The following is a 17,108-nucleotide window of genomic DNA, read 5'->3' as shown; positions in this document are numbered from 1 at the left end:
GAGTTAGAAAAAATTGTAAGTAAATTCATATGGAGAAATAAAAAGTCGAGAATTTCCAGGGATTCAATGAAAAAAGTTCAAAAGAAGTTGGCTTAGCCATACCAGATCTAAAATTATAAAGCATCCAGTCATCAAAACTGTCTGGTATTGGCTAAGAAACAGAGTGGTGGATCAGTGGAATAGATTAGGTGCAATAGCAGGAAATGATTATAGTAATCTGCTGTTTGATAAACCCAAAGAGTCCAGCTATTGGGATATAAACTCTCTCTTTTTGATAAAAACTGTTGGGAAAATTGGAAGTTAGTATGGCAGAAACTTGGATTAGATGAACACCTCACACTCTATACCAAGATAAGATCAAAATGGATACAGTATCTAGACATAAAAAGCAATATTATAAGTAAACTAGGAGAACAAGTAATAGTTTACATATCAGATCTATGGAAAGGGAAGCAATTTATGACCAGGGAAGAGATGGAGAACACCCTTAAAAATAAACTAGATAATTTTGATTACATTAAAAAACTTTTGCACAGACAAAACTACTGTAACCAAGATCAAAAGAAATGTAGTAAACTGGGGAAACAATTTTACAACTAGTGTTTCTGACAAAGAATTCATCTCTTTGACTCCGAGAACTGAGTCAAATTTTTAAAAAAGACAAGCCATTACCCAACTGACAAATGGTCAAAGGATATGCAAAAGCAATATACAGATGAGAAAATCAAAGCAATTCACAGTCATATGAAAAATGTCTCTAAATCACTAATTATTAGAGAAATGCAAATTAAAACATCTCTGAGGTACTACCTCACACCTCTCAGACTGGGGAATATGACCAGAAAACAGCAATGTTGGAAGGGATATGGGAAATCTGGAACACCAATACATTGTTGGTGGAGCTGTAAACTCATCCAGCCTTTCTAGAGAGCAATTTGGGATTATGCCCAAAAGGCAACAAAAACGTGCATACCCTTTGACCCAGCAATACCACTACTGGGTCTATATGTAAAAGAGATTATGAAAAAAAGGGTAAACACATCACCTGTACAAAAATGTTCATAGCAGCTCTGTTTGTGGTGGCAAAGAAATGGAAACTGAGGGAATGTCCATCAATTACGGAAGGGCTTAACAAACTATGGTATATGTATGTGATAAAACACTATTGTTCTATTAGAAACCAGGAGGGATGGGAATTCAGGGAAACTGGAAGGATTTGCATGAACTGATGCTGAACGAGATGAGCAGCACCAGAAAAACACTGTATACCCTAACAGCAACATGGGGGTGATGATCAACCTTAATAGACTTGCTCGTACCAACAGGGCAACAATCAGGCACACATTTGTGATATCCATGATGGAAAATGTCATTTCTATCCTGAGGAAAAAAAATGTTGGGGCAGCTGGGTGGCGCAGTGGATAGAGCACCGGCCCTGGAATCAGGAGTACCTGAGTTCAAATCCGGCCTCAGACACTTAATAATTACCTAGCTGTGTGGTCTTAGGGAAGTCACTTAACCCCATTTGCTTTGCAAAAATCTAAAAAACAAAAACAGACACTACTGCCCAAAATGTATTCAGGCACCTTGATCATTTCTTTAAATCACTTATGAGCCAGATCAAAGAAAGAATATATACTTCGGAAGACTTCCTTTAACATATTTTATTTTATTTTTTTATTTTTTTTTTAGGTTTTTGCAAGGCAAATGGGGTTAAGTGGCTTGCCCAAGGCCACACAGCTAGGTAATTATTAAGTGTCTGAGGCCGGATTTGAACTCAAATACTCCTGACTCCAGGGCCGGTGCTCTATCCACTGTGCCACTTAGCTGCCCTAGTTAAATTAAGTTTAAACACAGTTTTGGAGTCAAGGAAGTTGCTATCCAAACTATGGTTTGAATAAAGGTAATAAAGGGCATTTTCATTGCAGTTAGAGATTTTATTATATCAATTCTACTCCTTACTACCAGGAGGAAAAAATCCAGAATTTAAGACAACTTAAAAAAAATATCCTATTAGGGCGGCTAGGTGGCGTAGTGGATAAAGCACTGGCCCTGGAGTCAGGAGTACAAGGGTTCAAATCCGGCCTCAGACACTTAATAATTACCTAGCTGTGTGGCCTTGGGCAAGCCACTTAACCCCATTTGCCTTGCAAAAACCAAAAAAACAAAACAAAACAAAAAAAAGCATCCCATTCAGGGAAGCCTGGAGGGATTTGCATGAACTGATGTCAAGTGAGATGAGCAGAACCAGAAAAACACTGTACACCCTAACAGCAACATGGGGGTGATGATCAACCTTGAAGGACTCACTCATTCCATCAGTGCAATAATCGGGGATAATTTTGGGCTGTCTGTAATGGAGAGTGTCAGATAAAGAGCCGTGGAGTTCAAGGACTATTCCCTTTAATTTAGGGAAAAAAACGGATACCTTATTGTCTGATCTTGTTGTCTCTTAAGACTTTTTGTCTCTCTCATCACACTCAATTTGGATCAATGTACAACATGGAAACAAAGTAAAGACTGACAGATTGCTTTCCGTGGGGGGGGGGGGGGGGAGAAGGGAAGTAAGACTGGGGGGAAAAATTGTAAAACTTAAATAATATATTTAATAACAAAAAACTCCTAAAAAAAATAACACCCCACTAAAAGGTCCCCTTTCCTTCCCTTTTACCCCCAAATAACATGGTAAAACCCCATTTACTAGGCTTAGCAAAACTAAACAAAACCAGAGCAAATGAAAGTCATAAATCAATTAAAAACAATCATCAAAAGTATTTTTTTATATGGAAGTAATTGTCCCACTATATCTATATTTAAATTTGTAAATATATATTATATACATATAGATTGAAATCTAAGAACTTTGAGAAAGGAAATATGTTCAAACATCTATACAGTATCATGGAAGAACAATGGTTATTTAATACCTACCTATGAAAGGACAGCAGGTCAATATGGACAAAAGTAATCAATCATCAATGATTTAAGACCTTCCCATGTGCCAGGAAATAATGAGATTTCATAAGGAAATAGGGCAATGAGTGGCATATTGATAAGTACTACTACTTACTCTGTAGTTTTGTATACATCAGAATAGAGTCCTGCTTTCTGATATTTCTTCTTTGGGGGGCGGGGGGCCTTCTTTTCTCGTGGGATAAGTGAAGGCAGAGGCTGCAGGGTATTCTCAGGTTCAGGTGGCTTTGGTGGTGCTTCTGGAGGACTAGAAGATTCAACTGTTGTCTCAGGAAAGCTGGGAATAAAAGTTTAAACATAATCTTAAACTGAGAAACTATTACCTATTAATGTGTGTGTGTGTGTGTGTGTGTGTGTGTGTGTGTGTGTGTGTGTGTTAGTTTGTTTATTTATTTATTTTTAAGTTTTTGCAAGGCAAACAGGGGTTAAGTGGCTTGCCCAAGGCCACACAGCTAGGTAATTATTAAGTGTCTGAGACCGCATTTGAACCCAGGTACTCCTGACTCCAGGGCCGGTGCTTTATCAACTACGCCACCTAGCCACCCCTAATGCATATATTTTTAAAAATTATAGCTATTTGCATTGAAACTCAATTTGAAGTTACAATTTGAAATACAGACTTGATGAGATTGGGTTATAACTTCAACTCAAAGCCTTTTTTGCATATCTAATCTTGTAGCAAATCTCCTCTTACCCAACCTTGCATGGAAATTGAAGATCAACATAAATCTATATATTTTTTTTTTAAGAAAGATTTGCTTGACTAAGAAGAAACAAGACATGGGAAAGAAAATTATTTTTTGCTTTTTTTTTTTAACAACCCTTTATACTTCACATCTTTGAGGTCAGGGCCCTTTCTTTGGTGAGCTCCAAATAGTTTAGTATAACTAATGAAATTTTCATGGATCATACATATTAATTAGCAATGAGAAGGGAAAAGGTGATATTCCCCCCTTCTTTGGTTACAAAATAGATTTATAAAAACACTGAATTACCACTCACCATTCCTTTTTTTTAGGTGTTTTTTTTTTGCAAGGCAGATGGGGTTAAGTGGCTTGCCCAAGGCCACACAGCTAGGTAATTAAGTGTCTGAGACCAGATTTGAACCCAGATACTCCTGACTCCAAGCCCGGTGCTTTATCCACTACACCACCTAGCCACCCCACCATTCCTATTCAACATTTTTTTGAGCTAAATTTTTATATTGATCTTCAAATTTCTGTTATTCTGAAAACTGTTTACAGAACTTTCTAAATATGGATTATTATGAAGTTCAATGAGGCATCTGTTGAATGGCAGAAAGAAAGGAAAAGCAGTGGTGTAATAATTGTTATAAAAACAATTTACCCAGACTGTTTTATGGATGTAATGTAATAGCTTTACTATTCACAAATAACCAATAGTATGAAAATTACAATTTATCAGGTGGCAGAGAGCAGTAGTTATAGATAAAAAGAAAAGTTACAACATCATCTTTTGGTAGATTGTCTTACTGCTTGATGCAATCTAAGTTCCAATGCTATTCTCTCTACTATTCTTCATTATGGGTAATTACTGGGGAAATTATTAATTTCTCTTTTCTTGATTCCTAGTTTATAAAAGAATGCCAATATAAACTCAGCACTTGGGTTTTTGTGAATTACAGTTAATAAAGGAAAATAAGCAGCAGGCCATTACAAAGAGTAATTTCAATGATTATTACCACGATAACACCAATTAAGATAGGAACTGCTAACTGGATAGCTTTAGAAGAAATATGTTTTTGATTAGTAAAGTCACCTTTCTAACCCTCAGAGTTTGCTTATGCTCTATGAAAAAGGACTAATGAATGAATGATTCATGAAAGAGTCAGTTATTATTTTGGGGCAGTAGAGGTTAATATCTGAAGTTCATAAATAGTGTTTCAGGGTGACAAAAAAAAGGTGGATCTAAGTTAATAGATAGATGAGATGAGAATTATAATTCTATAATTCAATAGTAATTCAGTATGATGTAGAAAATCAGTCCATGACTGAATAAAGAGAAAGGTTTCCTGAAAATTGGGAGAAAAAATGGGCACTCAAGAGTATAGGAGAATGTTAAAACTGAAAGCGAACATGTAAAATGAAAACTGTGTTCAGTGCCTTACTCAAGACCATGGAGGAAAAGAATAGGGAAGCTGCTAAAAACTAACACCAGTAGCTTTCGGATCTGTTTTTATTTTTCTTCTGTTTCAAACGAAACATATTTAACATGGAAATAATTATCTTTCCTTTAAAACTGCACCCTAGTTACCCCTCAATTTCCTTATCTCTATTAGTGACATTAACTACCCGAACTGTAAATTTCCTATTCTCCAAAAGACCTCAAATAGTACACTATGTAGGTAGCAGAAATTAAAATTTTTGTTCTATTCATTATCTGTAACTCATCCTGCTTTCTAGATAAGAGTTTAAAAGATTTTCTATTTGAAATAATATTCTTATGTCTGATAATTCATTTCTACTTCCATTGCCATAATTCTGCTTGAAAAGTCCCAGAACTTGGGGCAGCTAGGTGATATAGTGGATAGAGTACTGGCCCTGGAGTCAGGAGGACATAAGTTCAAATCCGGTCTCAGATACTTAATAATTACCTACCTGTGTGACCATGGGCAAGTCACTTAACCCCATTGCCTTAAATTAAAAAAAAAAAAAAAAAAAGATAAATCTCAGGACTGGAAAGGACTTCAGAATTGATTCCAACCTGGCAATAGATTAAACTTTTTTATACTTGTAACTTTTAAGTTTTTCCTTTCATCAAGCATAGTATTTTAACATCTTCTCCACTACTTCTAGTTCTGCCCTCGACAGGTAAGTAGAATGCTTCTATTCCCTCTTTTGTATGACAGTTTTTGAAATACTTTAACAAAGCTGTCACAAGTTCTGGCCATTCTCTAGGATAAACATCTCCAGTTTTTTCAAAGTGATTCTTGTAGGGCATGATCTTAAGACTATTAACTATCCTCTTCCCCTTTCCTCTGAATGTCTTTCAGCTAATCAAAGCCTTTCCTAAAATGTGATGTCCAAAATGAACAGTACTGGAAAAGTGAGGTCTAGTCAGTGCAGAGTATAGCAAGGTTATCACAGCTCCCTGATCCTAACACCAAAAATCTCTCCAATGCAGTCTATGACTAAATGAGCTTCTTGGGGTTGTCATCACATTGCTGACTCCTACTAGTATTAAGATCTACTAAAAACCCTGGTTCTTTTTAAAAATGAGTAACTGTCTAGTCATGTTTTCCTTCTCTTATAATTCAGGCCTTCATTATTTAATGCTGCTTGAATTCTAGGCTCTCCCTCCTAATTTATAACAAGGATGGCTGCCCACACTAATCTTACATGCTTTTATTATGTCATTTTTGTACTAGAGAACTTATAATGGCTCCCTATTATCTAGTGCATCAAGTCTAAAGTCCTTCACTTGTCTTTCAAAGAAGTCTATAATCTTAACTTCAAGCTATATATATCCAACTTACTCTCTACTTCTCTCCAAAAAAGAACCTTACTTATGTGATCTTGGACAAATCAAATACATTCCTTAAACCTCAGCTTCTTTATCAATAAAATGAAGGGGTTGAGCCAGATAAGCTCTGAGGTCTCTTTCAGTTCTAGACTCCAGTTACTTGTTCCTGTTACTCTCTTCAGTATAAGAGTCAAAGGTAGATCTGTGGTTTTTCTTATCATGTTCTTTCTTACTGGGAATAATTACAGAAAAACTAGGGATTAGAAGGGACTTAAGAGCTCATTTAGATCACCTACAGTTGACCCAGAATTCCCTCTACAAATCTTGAAAGCTCTTGTGAGAAGGAGTTCACTAAGGGGGTAACTAATTCTGTTTTGTGATAACCTTACGTTTTATTTTCAATGAAGGCATCTGGTTTACTGATATGTCTGTACACAGATTCAAGTTTTGTCCTTTGGGGGCCAAGCAAAGCAAATTCAAACTACCTTCCATATTAATGTATTTCAATTATTTCACAGTAGATACTACTACTATCTTCATTCACATCAGATTGTGCTTATTGAGTACCTTCAATCAAATCACTTCTCATCTGCTTCTCAAACTCAGTATGTCCAAAAGGGACCTCATCTTCTCTCCATATAATTCCTCTTCTAAACCTGTTTACTTTTGCAGCAGGAATTAACAATTTCCACAATTACCTAGGTTCAAATATCACAAAATTATACTTTACTCTTACTTCTCCCTCTCCTTCCATGATATTACTAGATACTGTCATTTTCCACTCCATATCTCTTATATTCAGTCCCCATCTATCCATTCACAACATCATCACTTTAGTTCAATCCCTCTTCATATCTTACCCTCAAGAATTGTAATAATCACCTTAATCATCTTCCTGCCTCCAATCTCCAGAAAAAGAGAGAGTTGCAGTAAGTGAAAGAATAGTTGAATTATTATAGCTGCCAGAAAAATCTCTTCCTTTACTGGACTTTGAGACCATTTTCTTCTATAACCTTTAGTAAAAATGTCTTTTACATGAATGTATACCTTCCTAAAGATGTGCTAGCGGTATAATTGAAAAACACTTTGAACAGTTAGGTAGAAATCTATAAAACTACTAGTAGTAGTCATTTTTGAACTGCAAAAGTATCTAGAGGTCCCTAAAGGAGGATAGAGCTTAACCCAGTGGAAGAAAGCAAATGACTGCTGCATTTTTTCCACAGACTTCCTTTTTTTACTCTCCTTTAAACACTATCAATCAAGGTTCACCTCCCAAAGAAGGTTAAGCTCTCTAAATAATGTATTAGATTTTTATTTTGGGCAAAGGGAGGTGGGCAAGAAGTGGTGGGTGGGAGAGAAGGGAAAGAGAGGGTTTTAAAACAACAGTGACTAGATAGTCCAAAGATTGTGAGACTCAAGAGCATGGCATGGGGAATTAAATTAACCTATTAATTAAATATACCATGCTGAGCTTTTTAAAGGCTAAACAGCAATATAATTCTACTTAAAACAAGTGATGAACACAATGGTGGGGGGAAGCAATTTGATACTGTAGAAAGTGTATTGGATAGGATATCAGAAGACCTGGATTCTAGGCTGAAATCTACAACTAATTATCTATATGACTTCAAATATGTTATAATTTCTTTTTTCTATCTTCAGTGGTCTAACTCATAAAGGGACAGAGTAGGATCAAAGGTTCTTTAAAGTCTCTTAAGACTTAAAATTTTATAATTCTATTATAAATATAATAGAAATATAAAATATTGAAATATAAAATATAAAATAAAAATATTGAAGAATAACATAGTTCCGATCTGAGAATAAAAAATTATCTGGATAACTGCACTATGTAGATAAAGTAAAGTAGAAGTTTCTTCTCTTCAAAACAAACAAGTTACCTTTTATTATTCTCCTGTTCTTCCTCTGGAAGTATCTTCTGTCTTTTCCTTGCCTCTTCTTCCAGAAGCCAACTTTTCCTCTTCCATCCTTTCCTAAGTTCTGGGTTCAGGTTTACACTCTGAACAACAGCCTCAATGACATCGGTAACTGTATCAGGACCAAGATGCAGTGCTCCACCTTCCTCCCCTTCATCTAATCTTGGGTTAGCAAACTGGGCAGCCTGAAATGCTTGCATTGACACTACAGCCTGGAGGGGATATTTACGAGGTCGGCCTGGTCTGCGCTTCACAAAATTGTTACCTGTCCTTGCCTGTCTTTGAAGCTTTTTGGCTTTTAAGATTTTATTGACATGGTCCAGGTTTTTCTTGGTAGCCAAGATTTTGTCATAATTGCACATTTTCCGGGCTTGGCGTTGCATGGCTTCTACCACACTCCTCTTGAGATGATGGGGAGAACAGCTACTTGGCAATCTCTCAGAGAGGAGTGAAATGGTGGTGTTGCTACAGGAATCACTAGGTGCTGAAGGTACTAGCAAGCTGTCTGATTTTCCCAGACCTCGTTCTCTACTGTGAGAATGGCCTGGGCTTGAGGAAGGTGGGATGGAGACTGTGGCAATGACAGCATCAATGTTTTTCTCTAAGGTTCCCTGGCTTTCATGTTGTGCCATTCGCTGTAGCAAAGAATCCACAGAGTCATCCACAGATGTTCCTAATCTTGTACCTCTGGTAGGGATTCCAATCACTGAAAGAGACAAGGAATTAGGCAAAAAACAATTCAGCCAATGATTTTAAAATGGTATAGTGTCAAAGAGAGATAACACAATTAAAATTAATACTTTGAACTACTGATGTATGAGAAGAAACAAAGTAATAATGTAAACTATGAAAAAAAATTCAATTCTCATTTAGTAGAGTTAAGAAATAACCAGGGGCAGCTAAGTGGCAAAGTAGATAGAGCACTGGCCCTGGAGTCAGGAGGATCTGAGTTCAAAAGTGGCCTCAGACAGTTAATAATTACCTAGCTGTGTTGTCTTGAGCAAGCCACTTAACCCCATTGCCTTGCAAAAATCTAAAAAAAGGAAGGAAGGAAGAGGGAAGAAAGGAAGGAAGGAAAGGAAAGGAAGGGAGAGAGAGAGAAAGGAAGAAAGAGAAAAAGGAAGGAAGGAAGGAAGAAAGAAAGAACCACTGGGTTAAGAAAGATATTTCCAGTCTACCTTTCCAGATAATCAATTGCAGAATCTAAATGATTCTACCACTAATACACATAAAAGGCAGAAACTGAATTAGAGTTAAAGATTCTTAAATGACAACCCTGAGCTCTATTAGAATTTGTCAGAGATAAAGTAAAATTAGTATGAGAAAAGAGTAAATGGAGGACAAGAGAAATTATGAAATCTATTTTCCTGAATAATTAAGATTAGTATAATCATCTTTCTAGTCTCATTTAGATGTAGTACATATTTGAATAAGAAAGAAAACCTCAGTGACCTCTGGAAGTCAGCTCAGTGACTAAATTATCTAGTGATCTTTCTTTTCAAGGATCACTCAACTATTATTCAAATTATAAAATATCAGGTCTGACTCTATTCCTTATACAACCACTATGCCAAAACTCTTGAAAAAGATTTTAAAATAGGTTTTTCTCAAGATGCCCAATGGGATGATGGAAACAGATTTAAACTCATTCCTTTTTAAGTTAAAGAAGCACTGTTATACCTTTCTAATCTAGATCACTATAGACACTCCCACTTTAACCCTTTGAACTGACTACAAGCCTACAGACTTCTCAACTTAAATTACTCCCTTCTTTCACCAATCTCTTAGTTAAATTCCACAATCCTTTTTAAGTTTTCACATTTTTTGATTTTTCAAGTGTATGGGTTACTCTTCTTTCCCAGGCTTTTGAAATGATATGTTCCTATTCTTCATCTACCTTTTCAATTAATGAACTATCTTCTCACTGACAACATTCTTCATTCTTTAGAGACTGATTGAAATTTATTTTTTGCTCTATTATCTCATGTTCCCTAATAAACTTCAAATAAATAAAAACACACAAATTGTTATTTCCCAAATCTGCCTCTCTAGCACAGATCTTTTTTCTTCTCAAAATCTGTAACAACCAGCTGAAAAGTAATTCATCCCATTTCTTTCCCCAGTATTTTTATACCTTTCTGTCACCCTATATATATCTATACCATTATTTCTCACTTTTTTAGAATTACATGTAACCTTGGAGTTATTTTTAATTCCCTTTTCTATCCCCCCCCCCCCCCAACAGGGAATCAGGTACCAAAACAACCCTAAGCCAGGCTTTGATAATGTATCATTTATATTAATCATCTCCATACTTCTAGTCTCTTCCTATTCAAGTCAAATTCCATGCAAAGTTGCCAGAATAAACTTCTTCAAATAACAAGATGTAATAAGAGGTTCAAGATGTAACAGTTTAGTGGTCTCAATAATTCTGGCAGATCATTAAACTCTGCTTGAGATCCTCAATCAGATGTTTCCCAAATCTCTCCAAACTAATCTAATAAAAAGAAATAGCTAGCATTTATATGGTAATTTAAATTTTATTTCATTTGACCTTCACAACAACTCTGTGAAATGAGAACAATTTTAATTCCCAGTTTACATATGAGGAAATTGAAGCTGAGAAAGGTTAAGTGACTTGCCTAATTGCCACAGTCAGTAGGTATCTGAGGGAGCATTTGAACTCAGGTCTTTCTGAGTCCAACATACTATCCACCTAGCTGCCCACTTATCTAGTTGTAGCTTATCTTCTATGTTTATTATCTATTATCTATCTTTCTATTTCAATCAAGTCAATCTGTATGCCATCACTTGCACCTCCAAGCTGACACAATAATTATCTTCATTTAGGATGTCCATTGTTTCTTTTGAAACTCAATTTCAAAGTTCTTATTTTCTGAGAAACTTTTTTTTTTTAGGTTTTTGCAAGGCAATAGGGTTAAGTGGCTTGCTCAAGGCCACACAGCTAGGCAATTATTAAGTGTCTAAGGCTGGATTTGAATTCTGGTACTCCAGACTCCAGGGCTGGTACTCTATCTACTGCGCCACCTAGCCGCCCCTGAGAAACATTTTCTGATAAATTCTAAATAAGTGTCATCTTATTTAACTTGTTAAGTCATTTACTCTTTTTTTTAAGTCTGCAAGGCAAATGGGGTTAAGTGGCTTGCCCAAGGTCATACAGCTAGGTAATTATTAAGTGTCTAAGACCAGATTTGGACCCAGGTACTCCTGACTCCAGAGCCGGTGTTCCTAACTACTGTGCAATCTAGCCGCCCTATTTACTCAATAAGAAAATTAGGAGATCCTTTTTTGATGTCCAATGAACTGAAAAGGAAAAATAATTGATCATGAACTATATTCCAGTCCTTTAGTTATATCCAAAGGAAATGGAACATCTTTGGGTCTTGCCATTTGTTTAGTAAACTGAGATAAGTAAATAGCTGTACTATCCCATAGTAATTTAGCTCTGTAACACTTTTTTTTTGGAATAAGATGTGTGAGAGACTGCCGTTGAACTAGGGTCCTATTTTTGAAATAGATCCAAAAGGATAATATAATAATAAAGGGAACAATTACACTGACAGCTGCAGTCATTGTCTTGCATACCAAGGGCCTGTAGTAAAAAAGAAGTTTTTTATGACAGAATATTTTGATAATATAATCTATCCACAAAGTGAAGTTCTCCCCTCCCCTAGTGTGTATCTATGTATGTATCCATCTATCTATATGAGTTGTTTTCCCAAATTCATTGGGTTGTTTTTATAAGACTTCCAGACTCCTTATTTACTCTAGATTTTTAAATGAACACAAGAATGGTAAGAAGTAATGTAACTTGTTGTCTTGACTAGCAATGAAAAGAAAGGGTTTTCAATTATACTATAGTCAATGATCCATTTTCTCAATGTCTTAATTCCTTATCTATAAGATGGGGTTTTATAACTCTTGCTCTACCACAAAGGGAAGCTCTGAGTATAAATGAGATGAGATATATTAAACTATTTTAACATAAGCTCCTTCAAGAAAGGGCTTTTTTTTTTAAGGTTTTTGCAAGGCAAATGGGGTTAAGTGGCCTGCCCAAGGCCATACAGCTAGGTAATTCTTAAGTGTATGAGACCAGATTTGAACTCAGGTACTCCTGACTCCAGGGCCAGTGCTCTATTCACTGAACCACCTAGCCGCCCCTAGAAAGGGCTTTCTTGAAAGTCATGAAATAATAAGTTAAAAAACCCTGAGACATAGATGCTACTATTACTTCCAGGTAGACACAGACAGGGTAAATGAATCATCCAGAGTCATACAATAAGTTTCTGAAAGATGATTTTAACTCATATCTTCATGACTCCACATTCAGAACTTTATTCATCATACCATTTAGATCCTTGTAGCAATCAAAAGTGAAGTGGAACTATCTAGCTGCTAGAAATATTCAGGGTGGAGAGAACATGTTTATTTTAAGGATGAGAAAAAAGTTCTTTGCCCTTCCATGATTCCATAGGTAGTCTTATTCTGTATAGTACCTCTGCTGAGATTAGAAATGGGAATATTTAGTATAGCATATCATTAGAGACTAGAGACTGAGGGTATAGGCAGAAACAAATTTGGAGAGCACTGAACAAAAAAACAGATCAGTCAATGATTCAATTCTATTCCTAGTAAATAGTTTGGTTGCTCACTCCCATGATTATATATAACCATGTTCCCAATTCAAGCAAGTTTTACTGCCTTTCTGTGTATACTTAACTGTTAACATGAAGCTTTATCATCAAGCAAATAATTTCCACAGATTATCATCAAATTGCAACCAAAATACATCAACACTCAAAATCAGACAGATAAAAATAAGAATGTTCAACCAGCATTTCAAAGTATGAAAAAATATTCACAGAGAATGAGATAACTGAAACTTGAAAATTTGGCCAGTTATACCTCTAGTAGCTTTGGGGATTTTTTTTTTTAATTCTAATGGCTATCTCTTGTAACAACACTTTATCTGTCTTGTGGAAGGCTTTGAAGAATAATTCTAGCTATCCATCAAAAGATTCATTTAGTCTTGCTAAGGCTAAAAAGTACCCCCAAATACTGCAAAAGCAAAAGTGTTATGAATCACATAAAACTGTCACTATAGCTCAGCTTGTCTATGCCTCTAACATGTTGTATTGATGTAATAGGAATATTTTGATGATCTGATGCATATATTAGGTAATATTCACCAAAAGCAAATAGCACTAAGGCAGAAGTATACAACTGATTACAAAGCAGATAAAGATAGGAAGGAATAAGAAGAGCAGTTATAAACAAACCCATAAAATACTGAAGTAGTAAACACACTGTGAGAGGGGCACAGAAAAAGAATAGGAAAAACATCAAATCAAAAAAGCATCCTGTAACAGTGATAGGCTTTAAAAGAGACATAACCAGAAAAATAAGGAAAAAAAAGACACACTGTGGCATAATGCCTGAATAGACTTACCATAAAAATAGGAAGTAGCTACATAATTACAATATCCAAATAATTGTGTTATGCTTTATCCAAATAAAACATGCTTTTCCCAAGGGTTGTAGTTGTTAAACTCTGGAAAATTTTTTATGAATGCCTATATGAAGATTTCTGCATTTACAAGATTTCTATTTTCCTTTTATATCCTGAATACAGAATTTGCAAGGTTTCAGTAGTTTATGGGACTGTCATCACAATGAAATCACAATTAACTTAAAAAACATACATTAAAATTAGTTACTTCTTTTCAGTATCATGTTAAAACCAATAAGCCATTCCAATTTTTGGTAGTTGGTTACCACTGATGTCTTTATAGAACTCTATCACTTTTTGCAGTAGATTAAAACTGCTTAATAATCTATAGTATTGAGCTCTTCTAGAATTGCCATTTGAAACTAATTTTCCTCTTTTAATCTCCAGGAGATAGGAAAAAATAATGGTGTACAATCCTTTAGTGAAAACTGCATTACATTTAATAGTAAATATTAAGCCTCTTCGCAGGTAACTCTTTTTTGCTTCTGATCATAGGCTGTATTTTTTTTAAACATTCATTTTCCAATCTATTTATTCTGAATGCTCTTCTCTGAACACAATTCAAATATCCACACCCTTTTAAAGTAATAGTATTCCTATATTATATTCAATCTAGGACTGAAGAAATGGATAACACTCTAGTTTCCAAGTATGTTTCCTTCCTCTTACATTATGTTTACCTTTTCATCACACAGGTTATAGCTGTCATTCATTCACTCATTTAACATCAATAGAAATTAATAAATTATACCACTGAAATAAGAAGCCACCATAAAAAGCCTGACAAAATAAGTATGACTTGCCTGTTGAAGAAGTGCTCTCTGATGAAGATCTCTTTCGGGTAGGGCTGCAGTTTGTGCTCTCTGATGGCCTTTGGGAGGGCTTATCTAGGGCTGGCTGGGAGCCTAGAAAACAGAGAAGAAAGATCACAAAAGAGCTTATGTTTATTTAAATATGAAAGACAATGGCAATACAAAATCTTGCAAACAAATGATTTACAATGGTTAACACTCTTTAACTGTACTTATTTCATTGTTTTAAAAGTACTACTTGTGGGGTAGCCAGGTGGCATAGTGGATAGAAGACCGGCCCTGGAGTCAGGAGCACCTGAGTTCAAATGCAGCCTCAAATACTTAATAATCTAACTGTGTGGCCTTGGGCAAGCCACTTAACCCCATTGCTTGCCCCCCCTCCCAAAAAAGGTACTACTTGTAAACAGTCATAAATATAGCAAATAGAGAAGGATAATGGCACTGGATTTTACTAGCAGAATATCAATTACTATGAGTAGCACTTTTTATGGGTAATTGCTTTAAGTCAACAGAAGGCAAGATTTTCAGGGAAATAAGAGTGTATGGATCTTTGGTGATTCAGCTTCTTAGAATTACTATTCTAAAATGGATAAACAAATAACAGCTTAATTTATAAGAAGACCACTGGCAATCTCAAAGATGTTAGCTCCTCCAATGGTCCATGCTAAACCTATAAAGACAAAATTTAAATTTAAAAATTAAATGGAGATGGAATGATATGATCTGATATGGGAGAAACATTCAAATTTAAGACATTTAATTGAAGTTCTATGCCAGGAATTACCAAGTTCTTACCTCATCCAATGGGATACTGTACCCATGAACATGTTCACCTTCTGCATTTTTCAGCCTTTTATAAACCATATTCTGAAAGCAATGTGCAATTAATTTACCATAAGATACCTAGAACTTGGGATTTTCATCTACATGATCAATGCTTTAAATGATAAATCTTAGGGATTTAGTTGTCTGAGGCACACAAAATTTAAGTTACTTGTCCAGGGTTGAAGAATCAGTAAGTATCAGAGATGAATCAATTCACAGGTCTTTCTGAGATGTCGGAAACTGCTCTGGCCACTATGCCATGCTGCCTCTACATCATGCCGATAGTGTTTAAATAAATCTCTCTCTAAAAAGTCTACTCAGAGATTGTTAGTCATGGGTTTAAAAATAGAAAAGATTCAGATGGCAAAGAAAGACTGCCTCAGACAAAAGGGATTTGAGAACATATCCAACAAGTGGTTCATTAATGTTTGTCCTTCATTTACCTAGTATATATGCCAGGTAATGTGCTAAGCATTTTATAAATATTAATTCATTTGATCCTCACAACAACCCTGTGAGGTAGGTACTTATTATCTTCACTTAAAAGATGAAGAAAAAGAAGCAGACAGAGATGAGTTATGGAGGCTCCCAGAACTAGTAAATAACTTGAGAATGGATTTAAATTCAAGTTTTCTGTACCTTGTGCTCCCTAGCTGCCTCCAGATTTGGGAAACTGATCTAATTTCTCACAAAAACACAGTGGCATCAACAAATCAATAGAAGAATCAAAATTGCCTTCTATTCAGTCCTATGTACTACTATGACAGAAAGGTGACATTTTAAAAAGTTGAAACAAACATACATAGAATGTTAATATCAGATAAGATTTTTTGCCAAAGAACTAAATACCACAATATAAAAACCTCCAAAAACCTGAGATTAGAGGAATTCTCAACTTATCATCACAAGTAAGAAATTAAAAGTTAATGAAGTTAGAATATTTTATGTTTATGAAAAAATTATGAGACAGATACATATATACAAGGTCAATTCAGACACAAAGACAAAATAGCAGACAACAATCAAAAGTCTTGAGGTAACTTCTTGGTTTATGCCCTCATAATTAGTGGTACTTAAGTAACTAGCAAAGAAAGAAATGAATGACTTCAAGAATAATGAGTTAAAGAAAATTCCATTCAAAACTTTCCTTATAATCAGTTACAACCAACAAAGACTTGTTAAATATCTTTTATTTGACCAACACTGTGCTGGTTTAAACAGGGTTTTTATCTTCAAGAAACCTCCTTAGGTCTTGTGGGTACTACATTTCAGATGGCATTAGTGCCACTCATTCTTGAGATTCATTTTCAGGTCCTAGATTACCTGGTAACCATTTTCCAAATTTCTATAAATACTTGAGGTATCTTCAAGATGACAGGCTCAAAGAAGGCTTCAACTGTATCTTTGAATATCCTAGAAATCATCCTGCTTCCTCACCTCACTCACCTCATGGTAAAAAGGTATATAGTCACCTTTAAAATTCCTTTTGGGGAGCGGTTAGGTGGTGCACTGGATAGAACACTGGCCTTGGAGTCAGGAGGTCCTGAA

The 17,108-nt window shown here is 35.4% G+C and overlaps 1 protein-coding gene across 4 annotated transcripts in view; it reads right to left on the bottom strand.

Annotated features, from left to right (window-relative positions):
* Window positions 1-17,108, bottom strand: part of ASH1L (ASH1 like histone lysine methyltransferase) — a 254,778-nt gene that overhangs the window by 89,914 nt on the left and 147,756 nt on the right. For all 4 annotated transcript variants that reach the window (XM_074223285.1, XM_074223284.1, XM_074223283.1 and 1 more), the window contains exons 4-6: window positions 14,727-14,828; window positions 8,358-9,099; window positions 3,071-3,250 (exon numbers count right to left, since the gene is read on the bottom strand). In XM_074223285.1, coding sequence (XP_074079386.1) covers window positions 3,071-3,250; window positions 8,358-9,099; window positions 14,727-14,828 — 1,024 coding nt within the window. The remainder of the gene's footprint in view (window positions 1-3,070; window positions 3,251-8,357; window positions 9,100-14,726; window positions 14,829-17,108) is intronic.

The sequence above is a fragment of the Macrotis lagotis genome, chromosome 2 (genome assembly GCF_037893015.1).
Source record: "Macrotis lagotis isolate mMagLag1 chromosome 2, bilby.v1.9.chrom.fasta, whole genome shotgun sequence".
Taxonomy (NCBI): domain Eukaryota; kingdom Metazoa; phylum Chordata; class Mammalia; order Peramelemorphia; family Peramelidae; genus Macrotis; species Macrotis lagotis.
Note: the sequence above shows the minus strand (reverse complement) of the source record. Positions and strands in the feature narration are given on the sequence as shown.